General features: G+C 40.2%; 2 protein-coding genes across 6 annotated transcripts in view; one reads left to right on the plus strand and one right to left on the minus strand.

Moving 5' to 3' along the window:
* LOC111975365 (deoxyhypusine hydroxylase) lies at positions 1-7,565 on the minus strand. 3 transcript variants are annotated; one of them, XM_070447562.1, is made up of 6 exons: positions 7,278-7,565; positions 6,627-6,932; positions 6,434-6,510; positions 3,333-3,473; positions 2,162-2,414; positions 1-577 (listed from the first exon to the last, which is right to left on the minus strand). In XM_070447562.1, the coding sequence occupies exons 2-6, from the start codon at positions 6,898-6,900 to the stop codon at positions 261-263; spliced, it is 1,062 nt and encodes a 353-aa protein (XP_070303663.1). In that variant the 5' UTR covers positions 6,901-6,932; positions 7,278-7,565; the 3' UTR covers positions 1-260. The 3 variants fall into 3 exon arrangements, with proteins under 3 accessions (XP_070303663.1, XP_070303662.1, XP_023859378.1); XM_070447561.1 differs by having other exon boundaries at positions 3,333-3,503; XM_024003610.3 differs by lacking the exon at positions 3,333-3,473.
* osbpl1a (oxysterol binding protein-like 1A) overlaps positions 6,889-13,262 on the plus strand; it is a 24,692-nt gene continuing 18,318 nt past the window's right edge. For 2 of the 3 annotated variants that reach the window (XM_024003608.3, XM_024003609.3), the window contains exons 1-2: positions 8,350-8,673; positions 12,928-13,057. In XM_024003608.3, the coding sequence (XP_023859376.1) occupies positions 12,934-13,057 (124 nt within the window). In that variant the 5' untranslated portion in view covers positions 8,350-8,673; positions 12,928-12,933. Of the gene's footprint in view, positions 6,960-8,349; positions 8,674-12,927; positions 13,058-13,262 lie in introns of those variants that run through there. The other variant, XM_070447560.1, reaches the window with a different exon arrangement.

Below are 13,262 nucleotides of genomic sequence, written 5' to 3' on the forward strand. Positions count from 1 at the left end.
TTACATTATCTTGACAATTTATTAATGTAGCTTCCATGAAAACAATGAATAAACAAACTAAAACATGGCACAATGCACTGTAATATTATTATTACACTGCCTTGTCTCAGAGGCCAATAATCACTGGCAAGAGTCAAGATCGTTTCAATGAATGAAAATGGGTCTAAGTGATAATGAGTTATGACATCTGCGGAAAGCTCTTACAGCGCTGTATAGCAGTTCTCCTATAGCTTCCAATGTCCAYGCTTGCCGTTTGGCCCTCACTGCTCCCCTTGCAGTCGTAGTAGTCCGTCAGCGTACTGGAACTGTATGCCGTTCTCATACTCCAGCATGTCCAGGGCTACCTCACAACTCTCCTTCACCACGCGCTCTGCATCTTTCCTATAGCGCTCCAGGATCTTCATACACTCCTCCTTGCCGATGGATCCCAGGGCCTCTGCACACTCGTGTCTCACCATGGCATTCTCCCCGTCCAGCTCCAGAGCTGCCTGCAGCTGGGGGATGCTGGCTGGGTGCTGGATCTGACCCAGGACGTAGCCAATCTCATGGCGGAACAAGGCACTGCTACACTGAAGACCTGGTGCAGGATAAAAGGGTTTGGGTGTTTTCAGAGACACTGATAGAGGGTTACGTAATGATTCAGAGACGCTGATAGTGGAGGGTTACGTAATGATTCAGAGACGCTGATAGGAGGTTACGTAATGATTAGAGACGCTGATAGTGGAGGGTTACGTAATGATTCAGAGACGCTGATAGTGAGGTTACGTAATGATTCAGAGACGCTGATAGTGGAGGGTTACGTAATGATTCAGAGACGCTGATAGTGGAGGTTACGTAATGATTCAGAGACGCTGAGATAGGGAGGGTTACGTAATGATTCAGAGACGCTGATAGGGGGGTTACGTAATGATTCAGAGACGCTGATAGTGGAGGGTTACGTAATGATTCAGAGACCTGATAGGAGGTTACGTAATGATCAGAGACGCGATAGGGGGTTACGTGATGATCAGAGACGCTGATCAGGAGGTTACGTAATGATCAGACGCTGGTAGGAGGGTTACGTAATGATTCAGAGACGCTGATAGTGGAGGGTTACGTAAGATTCAGAGACGCTGATAGGGGGGTTACGTAATGATTCAGAGACGCTGATAGTGGAGGGTACGTAATGATTCAGAGACGCTGATAGTGGAGGGTTACGTAATGATTCAGAACGCTGATAGAGGGTTACGTAATGATTTCAGAGACGCTGATAGTGGAGGGTTACGTAATGATTTCGAGACGCTGATAGGAGGGGTACTAATGATTCAGAAGACGCTGATAGTGAGGGTTACGTAATGATTCAGAGACGCTGATAGGGAGGTTACGTAATGATTTCAGAGACGCTGATAGGAGGGTTACGTAATGATTCAGAGACGCTGATAGTGGGAGAGTTACGTAATGATTCAGAACACTGATAGGGGGTTACGAATTGATTCAGAGACACTGATAGAGGGTTACGTAATGATCAGAGACACTGATAGGAGGGTTACGTAATGATTCAGAGACGCGATAGGAGGGTTACGTAATGATTCAGAGACGCTGATAGGAGGTTACGTAATTGATTCGAGAGACCGCTGATAGGAGGGTTACGTAATGATTCAGAGACGCCTGATAGGAGGGTTACGTAAATGATTCCAGAGACGCTGATAGGAGGGTTACGTAATGATTCAGAGACGACTAGATCAGGGGGGTTACGTAATGATTCAGAGACGCTGGATAGGGAGGGTTTACGTATATGATTTCAGAGACGCTGATAGGAGGGTTACGTAATGATTCAGAGACGCTGATAGGAGGGTTACGTAATGATTCAGAGACGCTGATAGTGGAGGGTTACGTAATGATTCAGAGACGCTGATAGGGGGGTTACGTAATGATTCAGAGACGCTGATAGGGGGGTTACGTAATGATTCAGAGACGCTGATAGTGGAGGGTTACGTAATGATTCAGAGACGCTGATAGTGGAGGGTTACATAATGATTCAGGACAAGAAAATGTGGTTATGTGAATACGAATGTGGCTGCACATTTTGCAGAAAATAAGCTCTTCAATGCTACAAATTCACTCCTTTATTGACAATTGCCATAGACAGCATAGTCTAAGAAGGACTGCCAGTCTCTCTCACCATCTCCTAGAGCCAGGACAGCCTCTTCGGTGCCCAGGTTGCGGAGGGCGAACATGGCCCTGTAGCGCTCAAACAGCGGCAGGCTCTCATCCAGGAGCTGTGTCCTCAGCTCAGGGACAGTCTTCCTCTGGGCTGGGGGAGCAGGGTCCACAGAACAGTAAGGGTTTCCGTCGGTGCCCTCCTCTCCATTCTGGTCCCCACCAGATATCAGCCACTCCAGCCGCCTGACAGCCAACTGGCACGTCTCTGCCACCTGGAGGAGAACGAGAGTACTGCCATGACCATCATACAGGCACTGTAGGGGCCGATTGACACCTTTCCTACTCACTTCAGTATTTGGTATTCAGACTTACCTTATTCAGTTGCATAACGCGCTCTGCAGGTGTGGCTACCTTGCACGCTCTGAATAAATTTCTTTCAACTGCTGAAAACCCTCCCACTTGCTAACCAACAGATTTTATTTGAGTTTATTCAATAGGGTTTATTACATTTATCTTAAGCCATCCCTTTTAGTTTTAATTTAGTCAGACTCACTAGAATATAATTGAGAACAGGTTCAGAATATTAGGTATAAAATAGAAAGTGTAACATTTAAAGTGTTGGTCCCATGAGCTGAAATAAAAAATCCCAGAAACATTCCATTTGTACAAAAAGCTTATTTCGCTCATTTTGTGCACAAATTTGTTAACATTCCTGTTAGTGAGAATTTCTTTCTTGAAATTTGACAAAGTTAGAACTYGTTTCTTGGCTATTAACATTGTTTTGTTCACAAGCTAAGTTGTTTTTCAACGTTGGCTTGAGTCTGCTGCCTCTGACAGCGAAGAGACACCCTAGTCAGATCCCAAATCTCTCTCTCACATGTGACAGGAATGGAGTGGCACCATTAGCACAGTAACATCCTGCCCTTAAAGGGGCAGCTGAAGATTCTGACATTTTCATTAAAAGACTGAGGTCACAAAAAATGAAATTGAGCAATATACCACATTTCTTACTAATACATTTCTTGTTTTAGAAACAAAGCGTGGTAATCAGTATTTTTTTAAATGTAATTATGGCACAAACATATTTTGGCTGGTAAAATAAAATCATAGTGCCTGGTAGATTTTTTTCATCTACTGTACTTGCCACAGGGGCTGGTGGACCAAAAAAGTTAATTTTAGGCCCTGCTCACCTTCGATGGCCACTGGCACGTTGGAAAAGTGTGCTCTTCACAAATGAATCTTGGTTTCAACTGTACCGGGCAGATAGACAGCGTGCATGGCGTCTTGTGGTTTGCTGATGTCAACGTTGTGAACAGAGTGCCCCATGGTGGCTGTGGGGTTATGGAATGGACTGGCATAAGCTATGGACAATGAACACAATTGCATTTTATCGATGGCAATTTGAATGCAGAGATATCGTGACGAGATCCTAAAGGCCCATTGTCATGCCGTTCATCATCTCATGCTTCATGATAATGGACTGCCCCATAATTCCTGGAAGCTGAAAATGCCCCAGTTCTTCGATGGCTTGCATACTCGGCCATGTTACTGATTGAGCATGTTCCCACCAATATCCAACAACTTTGCACAGCCATTGAAGTGGAGTGGGTCAACATTACATAGAACACAATCAACAGCCTGATCAACTCTATGCGAAGATGTTGCGCTGGATGAGGCAAATGGTGGTCWCACCAGATACTGACTGGTTTTCTAATCCACGCCCAATCTTTTTTTTAAAGGTATCTGTGACCAACAGATGCATATCTGTATTTCCAGTCGTGAAATCCATAGATTAGGGCCCAATTAAATTATTTCAATTGACTGATTTCCTTATATGAACTGTAACTCAGTAAAATCTTTGAAATTGTTGCATGTTGCATTTTATTTTTGTTCAGTGTGACTATGCATATTCGTCTCTGTATAAACACCAATTGTTAGATTAAAAAATATTCAGATCTTGTAGACAATTTAGGGGTAAGACAGTATTTTATTCAGCATTAAAAAAAGGTTTGGAGAGGCTTTACACAAAATATATTGATGATTAAAAAATTGGTACATCTCCTTCATCCTGAAAGTCGTCATATTCAGTTCAACCCATGGTAATGTTGGAAGATTAGTGTACATAGAATTACAATAGGGAGAATAGTGTACAATAGTAGGCTATACCCTCATCTATTGCCTGCACTAATAGGGTTCAAACTGTTACGGCGTGGTCTCCATAACGATTTAATTAGCCTATTGTCAATAACGATCCTCAACTGCACGGTCGTGACAGCGTTTACAGAGGCTCAAATGAAGCTAAATGAAAACAAATGGAATGATAATGTAGGCTATACCAACTGAAGGGAACTAACAGTAAATTAGCAGTTGAATATGTGTGGTTATTAGGCCTACCGACGGTCGATACTGATAGTGGGTAATATTTAACATGATAGAAATAGGAAACAATGTCGGGCCAGCCTATAATTAAGACATTTGAGAATGCCCACCCTAGAAATTAAAAAGCCGTACAATTGAAATTCTGCATAATGGCACAGTATTTTATCAACTTTGTGGGAAAGTTAATATGTTGACATGCTTCAGTTTGCTGCCATATGACTGGTTTCATTTGTCTCCAGTGATTAAGTTCAAATAGATATACAGTGAATTCGGAAAGTATTCAGATCAGACCCCTTGACTATTTCCACATTTTGTTACGTTACAGCCTTAATCTAAAATTGATTAAAATTGCCCCCCCCCCCCTCGATCTACACACAATACCCCATAAAGACAAAGCAAAAGCCGTTTGTTTTTTTGCAAAAAAAATAAAAACATTATTTACATAAGTATTCAGACCCTTTACTCAGTACTTTGTTGAAGCACCTTTGGCAGTGATTACAGCCTTGAGTCTTCTTGGGTATGACGCTACAAGCTTAGCACACCTGTATTTGGAGTTTCTCCCATTCTTCTCTGCAGATCCTCTCAAGCTCTGTCAGGTTAGATGTGGAGCATCGCTGCACAGCTATTTTCAGGTCTATCCAGAGATGTTCGAAGGGTTCAAGTCCGGGCTCTGGTTGGGCCACTCAAGGACAATCAGAGACTTGTCCTGAAGACGCTTGGCTGTGTGCTTGGGGTCGTTGTCCTGTTGGAAGGTGAACCTTCACTCAGTCAGAGTTCCTGAGCACTCTGGAACAGGTGTTCATCAAGGATCTCTTTACTTTGCTCCGTTCATCTTTCCCTCAATCCTAACTAGTCTCCCAGTCCCTGCTGCTGAAAAACATCCCCACAGCATGATGCTGCCACCACCATGCTTCACTGTAGGGCTGCTGGTGCCCGGTTTCCTCCAGACCATGTCAGAATCACCTCCCGACCAGCTCTAGGAAGAGTCTTGGTGGTTCCAAACTTCTTCCATTTAAGAATGATGGAGGCCACTGTGTTCTTGGACCTTCAATGTGGCAGAAACTTTTTGGTACCATTCTTCAGATCTGTGCCCTGACACAATCCTGTCTGAGCTCCACGGACAATTCCTTCGACCTCATGGCTTAGTTTTTACTCCATCATGGACTGTCAACTGTGGGTCCTTATATAGACAGGTGTGCCTTAGCAAATCATGTCCAATCAATTGAATTTACCACAGGTGGACTCAAATCAAATTGTAGAAACATCAATGATTATCATTGGAAACAAGATGCAAGGGGAGTTCAATTTCGAGTCTCATAGCAAAGGGTCTGAATACTTATTTACATGTACCCGTTTTTTACTTGTAATAAATTTGCTAACATTTCTAAACCTGTTTTTCATTTTGTCATTATGGGGTTGTGTGTAGATTGACCAGGATTTTTAAAAATCCATTTTAGAATACGGCTGTAAAATAAGAAAATGTGGAAAAAGTAAATTGCACTGTAAAACAAGCATGATATTTACAATTCCCTTATCCAAACAGATTCCTAATTTACCTAGCTATAATCAAGTTGTAAATTACAGTGCATGGAGTATGGTGTTATTCTATTTAAAAAAAATATAAAAGTAGATGCTTTTACCACTTGGAACCAGTAGGTCGCTAGACTATTCATGGTTTCCTTGGGCATAAAGTTGGTGGAATTAAGTCAAGGTCAGAATATGGCATATCTCCACACCAAATGAATAGCATAATATTCTCAGGCTTAAATTCAAGGTCAGAATACACAGAGAGAAGTACATAAAGGGAATTCCCCCTCAATGAATATTACTATATGTAAATGCTGTGTATTTTGTTTGATTTCCACAATCTCTTTGCTATTAATTTATATCCAATATGCCTCGTTTTACATACCTCGATGACTGGGTCCTCAGAGTACTCTTTCAGTATGTCAAGGACCTCGAGGTTCCCAATAGCTCCTAATGCTTCCCCTAAACAGATTTTTTTTAAGTGAACCGTTTAGATAAGCACTATTACATTCTGTTAACATGTTTATCAATACAGTATGTATATAAATGAGAGTGGACTCATGATCTGGCATACTGACCTGCTTCATGCCTGACCATAGGCTCCTGTGTTATGTCTTTCAGAACAGTCTCTAGCGTGGGGATGGCTCTCTCATCCTGCATTTGGCCCAGGCAATATGCCAACTCATGTTTCAACAGAGCAGAGTCATCCACAAAAGTCTGACTGATCCATTCTATGGCCTCTGGTCCACCCACATTACGCAGGGTGAAGAGTGCTCTGAACCGTGTTGTCAGGTCCTGCTTTGGATTGACCAGAATTTTGCCCACTGCTGCCACCTCCTGCTCACTTGCCATTCTGAGAATAATAATGGCTGTAGCTACTGTATCTGAAAAGAGGGAAAATATCAGAAAAGGTGAGGATGTTAAGTGAATTAACTGAATATGTAGTTAGCTATTGCACATCTAGTACAAAACACGAAATTCAATCAAACAAGTTTCCCTAGTATAAAACTAGACAGCTGCACTGCTGGTTCACATCATCTATGCTTTTCAGGCTAGCAGCCTAGCTAGCTTTAGTTACAGAACCAGTAAGCTAACGTTAGCGAGTAAAGATGTTTGATAACATGGCTAGCTAGCTACGTTTGCTAATTAATATCATGCCATATCCAAGCCGAGTCTCGCTTAGTAAAATACTTCATCGAAACAGCTCAAAGATAATTAATCATACTCACTTCACGGGAATTTTCTGTAACAGTTCGCTACAAGCAGCACTTCATATTTCCCACATGGACAAGAAAGTTCCACAGGCACAAAGCAGAGAGGATGAGTCGACCCGAGAGGGTTTACTCTGCCAAAAATCTGGATGGTCGAATTTGGTCAACAAAATATGTAATTGCTAATTTGCTATGTGAGGCTTATTTGATCGAATAGAAGTTTCATAATGGATAGTTGTTACTGATGCACTGAGTGACGGACGCACGTGGTATGTTGGCAACTTTGGGCGAAAGAAAACGAATTTACTGTGGAGATGTGCCTGTTGTTCATATTTGCATATTGCGGTTAAGGAAGTGCACGTGTGCAAAAACTCAATTCGCCTTTGCGTTCCTGAACAACGCGACAAAAAGAACGTTGGCAAAGGTTCGTCTGCAAAACTCAGTCCACTCTGTTCATAACATATTTTAGTTTTGGGAACATAAAACTGTATTGAGATCAAATGTTTAATCGATAAGAAAATTTGCAGAATGTCGGCCAAAATCCATCTCGTTCCATCTTCTCCCACTGCCGGCCACTGGAATTCCTCCCACTGGGTAGTGAGTAGAAAGGCGAAGTGAATGCTTCACATTTATACTTCCGGTGAAATATCTGTCTCTTTGTTCGATCTGTGGATAGAACGGTCACTCGACTATCGTGTCAATATAATAGATCATCTTTGCACACAGTCTCTGCGCGTGACCAAGAAACACTACAACCTTGCGCTTCCGGGGCACAGTTTAGTTTAACATATGAAATGGAAGGACTCAAATTATTCAAGTAAAATGCCATAATCACTCACGTCGATAATTAATTAATAGTTTGTATTGGAAAATATTGAAGCGTTGGAAAGTAAATTAATTCATTATATGGTAAGTATATCCCAGAAGAATAACACATGCATTGTACTAGGCTATACAATTTGAGTAGAAATAGGTCTATGATTTACATAGGGTACAGTAGTAATAATATCAAATTAATGTAATCAGAGGAGCATTTTTGATAATGCAACACTTTCCCGGGACAAGTGCGCGTGCACATCGTGAATACCTTAGATCAGCTGATCACTGTAAACATAGATGTGTGACACGCTCGCAGTTGGCGTTTATCAATTGTCGTTGTAATTAAAGGCTGAAATGCAGGATGCTTGATATAGTTCCCAACTATGTGGCCTGCTGATCTGACTTGTGATGTAGTTAGTTTATGCGTATTGCGAAACACTTTCACCCGAGAGCGCACAAAAACAGGAAGAGTTCCAACCGAGGGATTAGAAAATCACATGCTAATGAAAAACTAGCCTACTCCAGGAGAAGTTGAGCAGCAAAGACTACGAAAACAATCCCCCGGCTGAAGGACACCCGCTGAACGATTTTTACGGTTAGTTCATATTTAGTTTTTCTTTGAATTGTGTATCTTTCATTACATGTCTTCATGTTTGTGGCCAGTGTTGGTTTTAATAGTCCTAAAGTAACCAATAATGTTCTGAAACCATCTGGGTCGTATTTAGTAGGCAAAACGTGTCACTTCGTTCATAAACGTTGTCTCCGTACTGAACACGACTACTTGACCTTTCAATCTCATTCACGATTTCTGTCAATTAGGGAATTCATCTTATCAGCAGTAATGTTTGTTCACAAATATATCTATTTATCTTTTCAGGTTGCCCATTGTGTGACGTGATGAAAAAAATTGGTGTTCATGTGGGGAGTTTATTTCCCCTAATGTCTTGTGTCCTCTTGCAAACATCATGATGTTGTAGCCTAAACATTTCAGATAACATTTCAAACACATCCCATTGGCTACTCCAATCAAATTGACCCATCTAGACGTTTTGTCTATCAAACACCTGTGATAATTTCAGGAAATTTGAAATCAGCTATTTAGTCACATACTTAGTTTTGCTAAGTAATGGCTTCTCATAATCTTGCGGTTCAATCAAGGATGTCACAAGATAGGCCGATGTTTTTTTTTCATTTCTAGAATGTTACATTTACCAGTGGTGAGATGGCTCAACCAGGGGATGACAGAAATAATAATATATGTTTTATTTTTACATTTTTGGTTTAGAAAAAAATGTAACTGTAAGCCTAGAAGCTGAATTGCTGTATAGTGGGTTCTGAAATTGACATCCTTGATGAAGGTGAGTTAAAATTGTTGTATAAAATATAATTAAAATACTGAACTATATTGTATGCAAAAAAGCAAAAATCATTTATTCTAATTAATAAACTTGCTCATAGACAGATTTTATTTTTTATTATTAGTTTAAAAAAATTCTCAAAAAGGTATGGGTCAAAATGATTGAGACCCCTGTTTTCAATTCCTCACCTTGCGAGGATAATGGCAATGAGCCTTTTTCTAAAATGTTTTATGAGTTGGAGAATATATTGGGAGGGATCTTAGACCATTCCTCAGTACAGAATCCTTCCAGATCCTTGATATCCTTGTCTGTGCTTATGGACTGCCATCTTCAGTTCAAACCACAGGTTTTCGATACGTTTCAAGTCCGGAGACTGAGATGGATCTAGCAAAATGTAGATTTATGTGGCCAATTAACCATTTAAAAATGGCACCATAACATCAAAGATCCATCACCATATTTTACAGTAGGTATGGGGTTCTTTTCTGCTCACGCATTCTCATTTCGATGCCAAATCCACCACTGGTGTTTGTGACCAATAAGCTCTGTTTTCATGTCATCCAACAAATGTAAATGCCTGCCGTTTCCTGAATGGCCTTGGCACTTGGATTGGAACCGGTGCTTTGGTCAGAAGACATGAAAATAGAGCTCTTTGGCCACGTACACCAGTGGTGGGTTTGGCATCGAAATGCATAAGCAGAAAAGATCCCCATAAGCTTACCTACTGTAAAATATGGTGCTGTATCTTTGATGTTATGGGGCTTTCTTGCTTACACTGGTCCTGGGGCCCTTGTTAAGGTCAACGGCATCATGAACTTTACCCAGTACCAGGACATTTTAGCCAAAAACTAGGTTGCCTCTGCCGGGAGGCTAGTGGATCTTCCAGCAAGACAATAACCCCAAGCACTCATCAAATTCCACAAAGAAATTGTTAATGGCCATCCTATATTCCGGACTTGAACACCATTGAAAACCTTTGCTTTGAATTGAAGAGGGCAGTCTATAAGTGCAGATAAGGGATCTCAAGGATCTGGAAAGATTCTCTATGGCATAAGATCCCACCCAATGTGTTCTCCAACTCATAAAACATTTTAGAAAAAGGCTCAAGTTGAGGTATTGAAAGTAGAGGTCAACCGATTTAATCGGAATTGCCGATTTTAATTAGGGCCGTTTTCATAACAATCGGTAATCTGTATTTTTGGACACCGATCATGGCCGATTACATTGCACTCCACGAGGAGACTGCGTGGCAGGCTAACTACCTGTTATGCGAGTGCAGCAAGGAGCCAAGGTAAGGTGCTAGCTAGCATTAAACGTATCTTATAAAGAACAATCAATCCTAACATAATCACTAGTTAACTACACATTGTTGATGATATTATTAGATATTATCTAGCTTGTCCTGTGTTGCATATAATTGATGCGGTGCCTGTTAATATATCATTGAATCACAGCCTACTTCGCCAAACGGGTGATTTAACAAGCGCATTCATAAAAAAAGCACTGTCGTTGCACCAATGTGTACCTAACCATAAACATCAACACCTTTCTTAAAATCAATACACAAGTATATATTTTTTAAACCTGCATATTTAGTTAATATTGCCTGCTAACATGAATTTATTTTAACTAGGGAAATTGTCACTTCTCTTGTTCTGTGCAACAGAGTCAGGGTATATGCAGCAGTTTGGGCCGCCTGGCTCGTTGCGAACTAATTTGCCAGAATTTTACGTAATTATGACATAACATTGAAGGTTGTGCAATGTAACCGCAATATTTAGACTTAGGGTTGCCACCCGTTCGATAAAATACGGAACGGTTCTGTATTTCACTGAAAGAATAGACGTTTTGTTTTCAAAATGATAGTTTCCGGATTTGACCATATTAATGACCTAAGGCTCGTATTTCTGTGTGTTATTATATTATAATTAAGTCTATGATTTGATAGAGCAGTCTGACTGAGCAGTGGTAGGCAGCAGCAGGCTCGTAAGCATTCATTCAAACAGCACTTTACTGCTTTACTTTACTGCTTCAAGCATTGCGATGTTTATGACTTCCAGCCTATCAACTCCAGAGATTAGGCTGGAAATACTAAAGTACTTATTAGAACATCCAATAGTCAAAGGTATATGAAATACAAATGGTATAGAGAGAAATAGTCCTATAATATCTATAACCTAAAACCTCTTACCTGGGAATATTGAAGACTCATGTTAAAAGGAACCACCAGCTTTCATATGTTCTCATGTTCTGAGCAAGGAACTTAAACGTCAGCTTTTTTACATGGCACGTATTGCACTTTTAATTTCTTCTCCAACACTTTGTTTTTGCATTATTTAAACCAAATTGAACATGTTTCATTATGAGACTAAATTGATTTTATTGATGTATTATATTAAGTTAAAATAAAAGTGTTCATTCAGTATTGTTGTAATTGTCATTATTATATATAAATAAATCGTCCGATTAATCGGTATCGGCTTTTTTGGGTCCTCCAGTTATCGGCGTTGAAAAATCATAATTGGTCGACCTCTAATTGAAAGGTATTGAAATAAGGGCTGTCAATCATTTTGGCTCCTACCTTTTGAGGAAGAAAATATTACTTTTTAAACAAAATCTATTTCTCTGAGCAATTGTATTAGTATAAAATATTATTATTTCCCAAATGTTTTGAACATACAATATAGCTCAGTATATGAATGATTTTAATTTATACAGTCATTTTTTTCTCATGTTTATCAAGGGTGTCAATTTGACTCCACTGTATGTACACATAGGAATCATAGGCAAACCTGTTTGCATGTTCCTACTGCAACTTTCCGATTTCATTCAATAACGAAATAATTGTATGACAGATTGTCTTTGCAACATTTCAGCAGAGTATATGAAGCAAGATTTTTATAGCCACATCCCACCCTGGTGCATCCCAGACATGTTATTTGTGGTGTACGATAAGGAAACTGTATGCTTACGATTTTTCTTGCATGGCTAGTGTGGTGACGGAAACCTTTTCTATTTGTGTTGTTTCCTTGTCCACTTAGGTAATTTCCACTTACATCTTTCATTTAGAAATGTTCCTTTTAGACCAAATAGGCCTTACAATGCATTAGGTAATCTACATGTTTCCAAATGTGTCAACTTTAATCTTGCTTTACTTCTGCAATCCAAGTGAAGAACTAGACACATTTTTGTCCATGATTAAAACACAAGTAATTTGTGTCTTGAGAGTAACAATGTGTGTACTGTATGTATGGTGCTGCTGTCTGATTGCTGGAAAAGCCTAGATAATGAATTTCCCTCACACTGTTGTAGAGAAGCTACATTTGACCGAAGTGGAACTGACCACCTTACATTTTTAATTTACTGTATGATCTTAATTAGTCTTAGAGTAGATCTGATTTTCAGTTGTTTGGTTGAATGTGCAATGTATATCAGTATTAGGAGCAGTAGCCTAAATCTTAGTCTTTCAGTGCTGTGATCTTCTTATTCAGTCATCTATGGAGGATCTGGATCCAGAAGACCAGTTTCTGCGTCATGCCAGAAATGGGAATCTTGCAGGCATCCAGAAGCTTCTCATGTCCAAGATTAAAGAAGAGGCCAACATCAACATCAACTGCAAAGGTAACATGAAGTAGTTGCTTGCTGCTGGTCAGTTATTTGAATGAGTGAAGCTCTTCATTAGTATACAACAGTATTGAGGAATTTGACTGAGTGTAATTTATATACATTGTTGGTCTAGAAAAAGGGTTTAGCTAACTTTAGGCCCAGGGGCATAACCCTGCAGGATGGTTGCACTTACTGTTATCTATCTACACAGGAATGCTAG

Source organism: Salvelinus sp. IW2-2015, linkage group LG16 (genome assembly GCF_002910315.2).
Source record: "Salvelinus sp. IW2-2015 linkage group LG16, ASM291031v2, whole genome shotgun sequence".
Lineage (NCBI taxonomy): Eukaryota > Metazoa > Chordata > Actinopteri > Salmoniformes > Salmonidae > Salvelinus > Salvelinus sp. IW2-2015.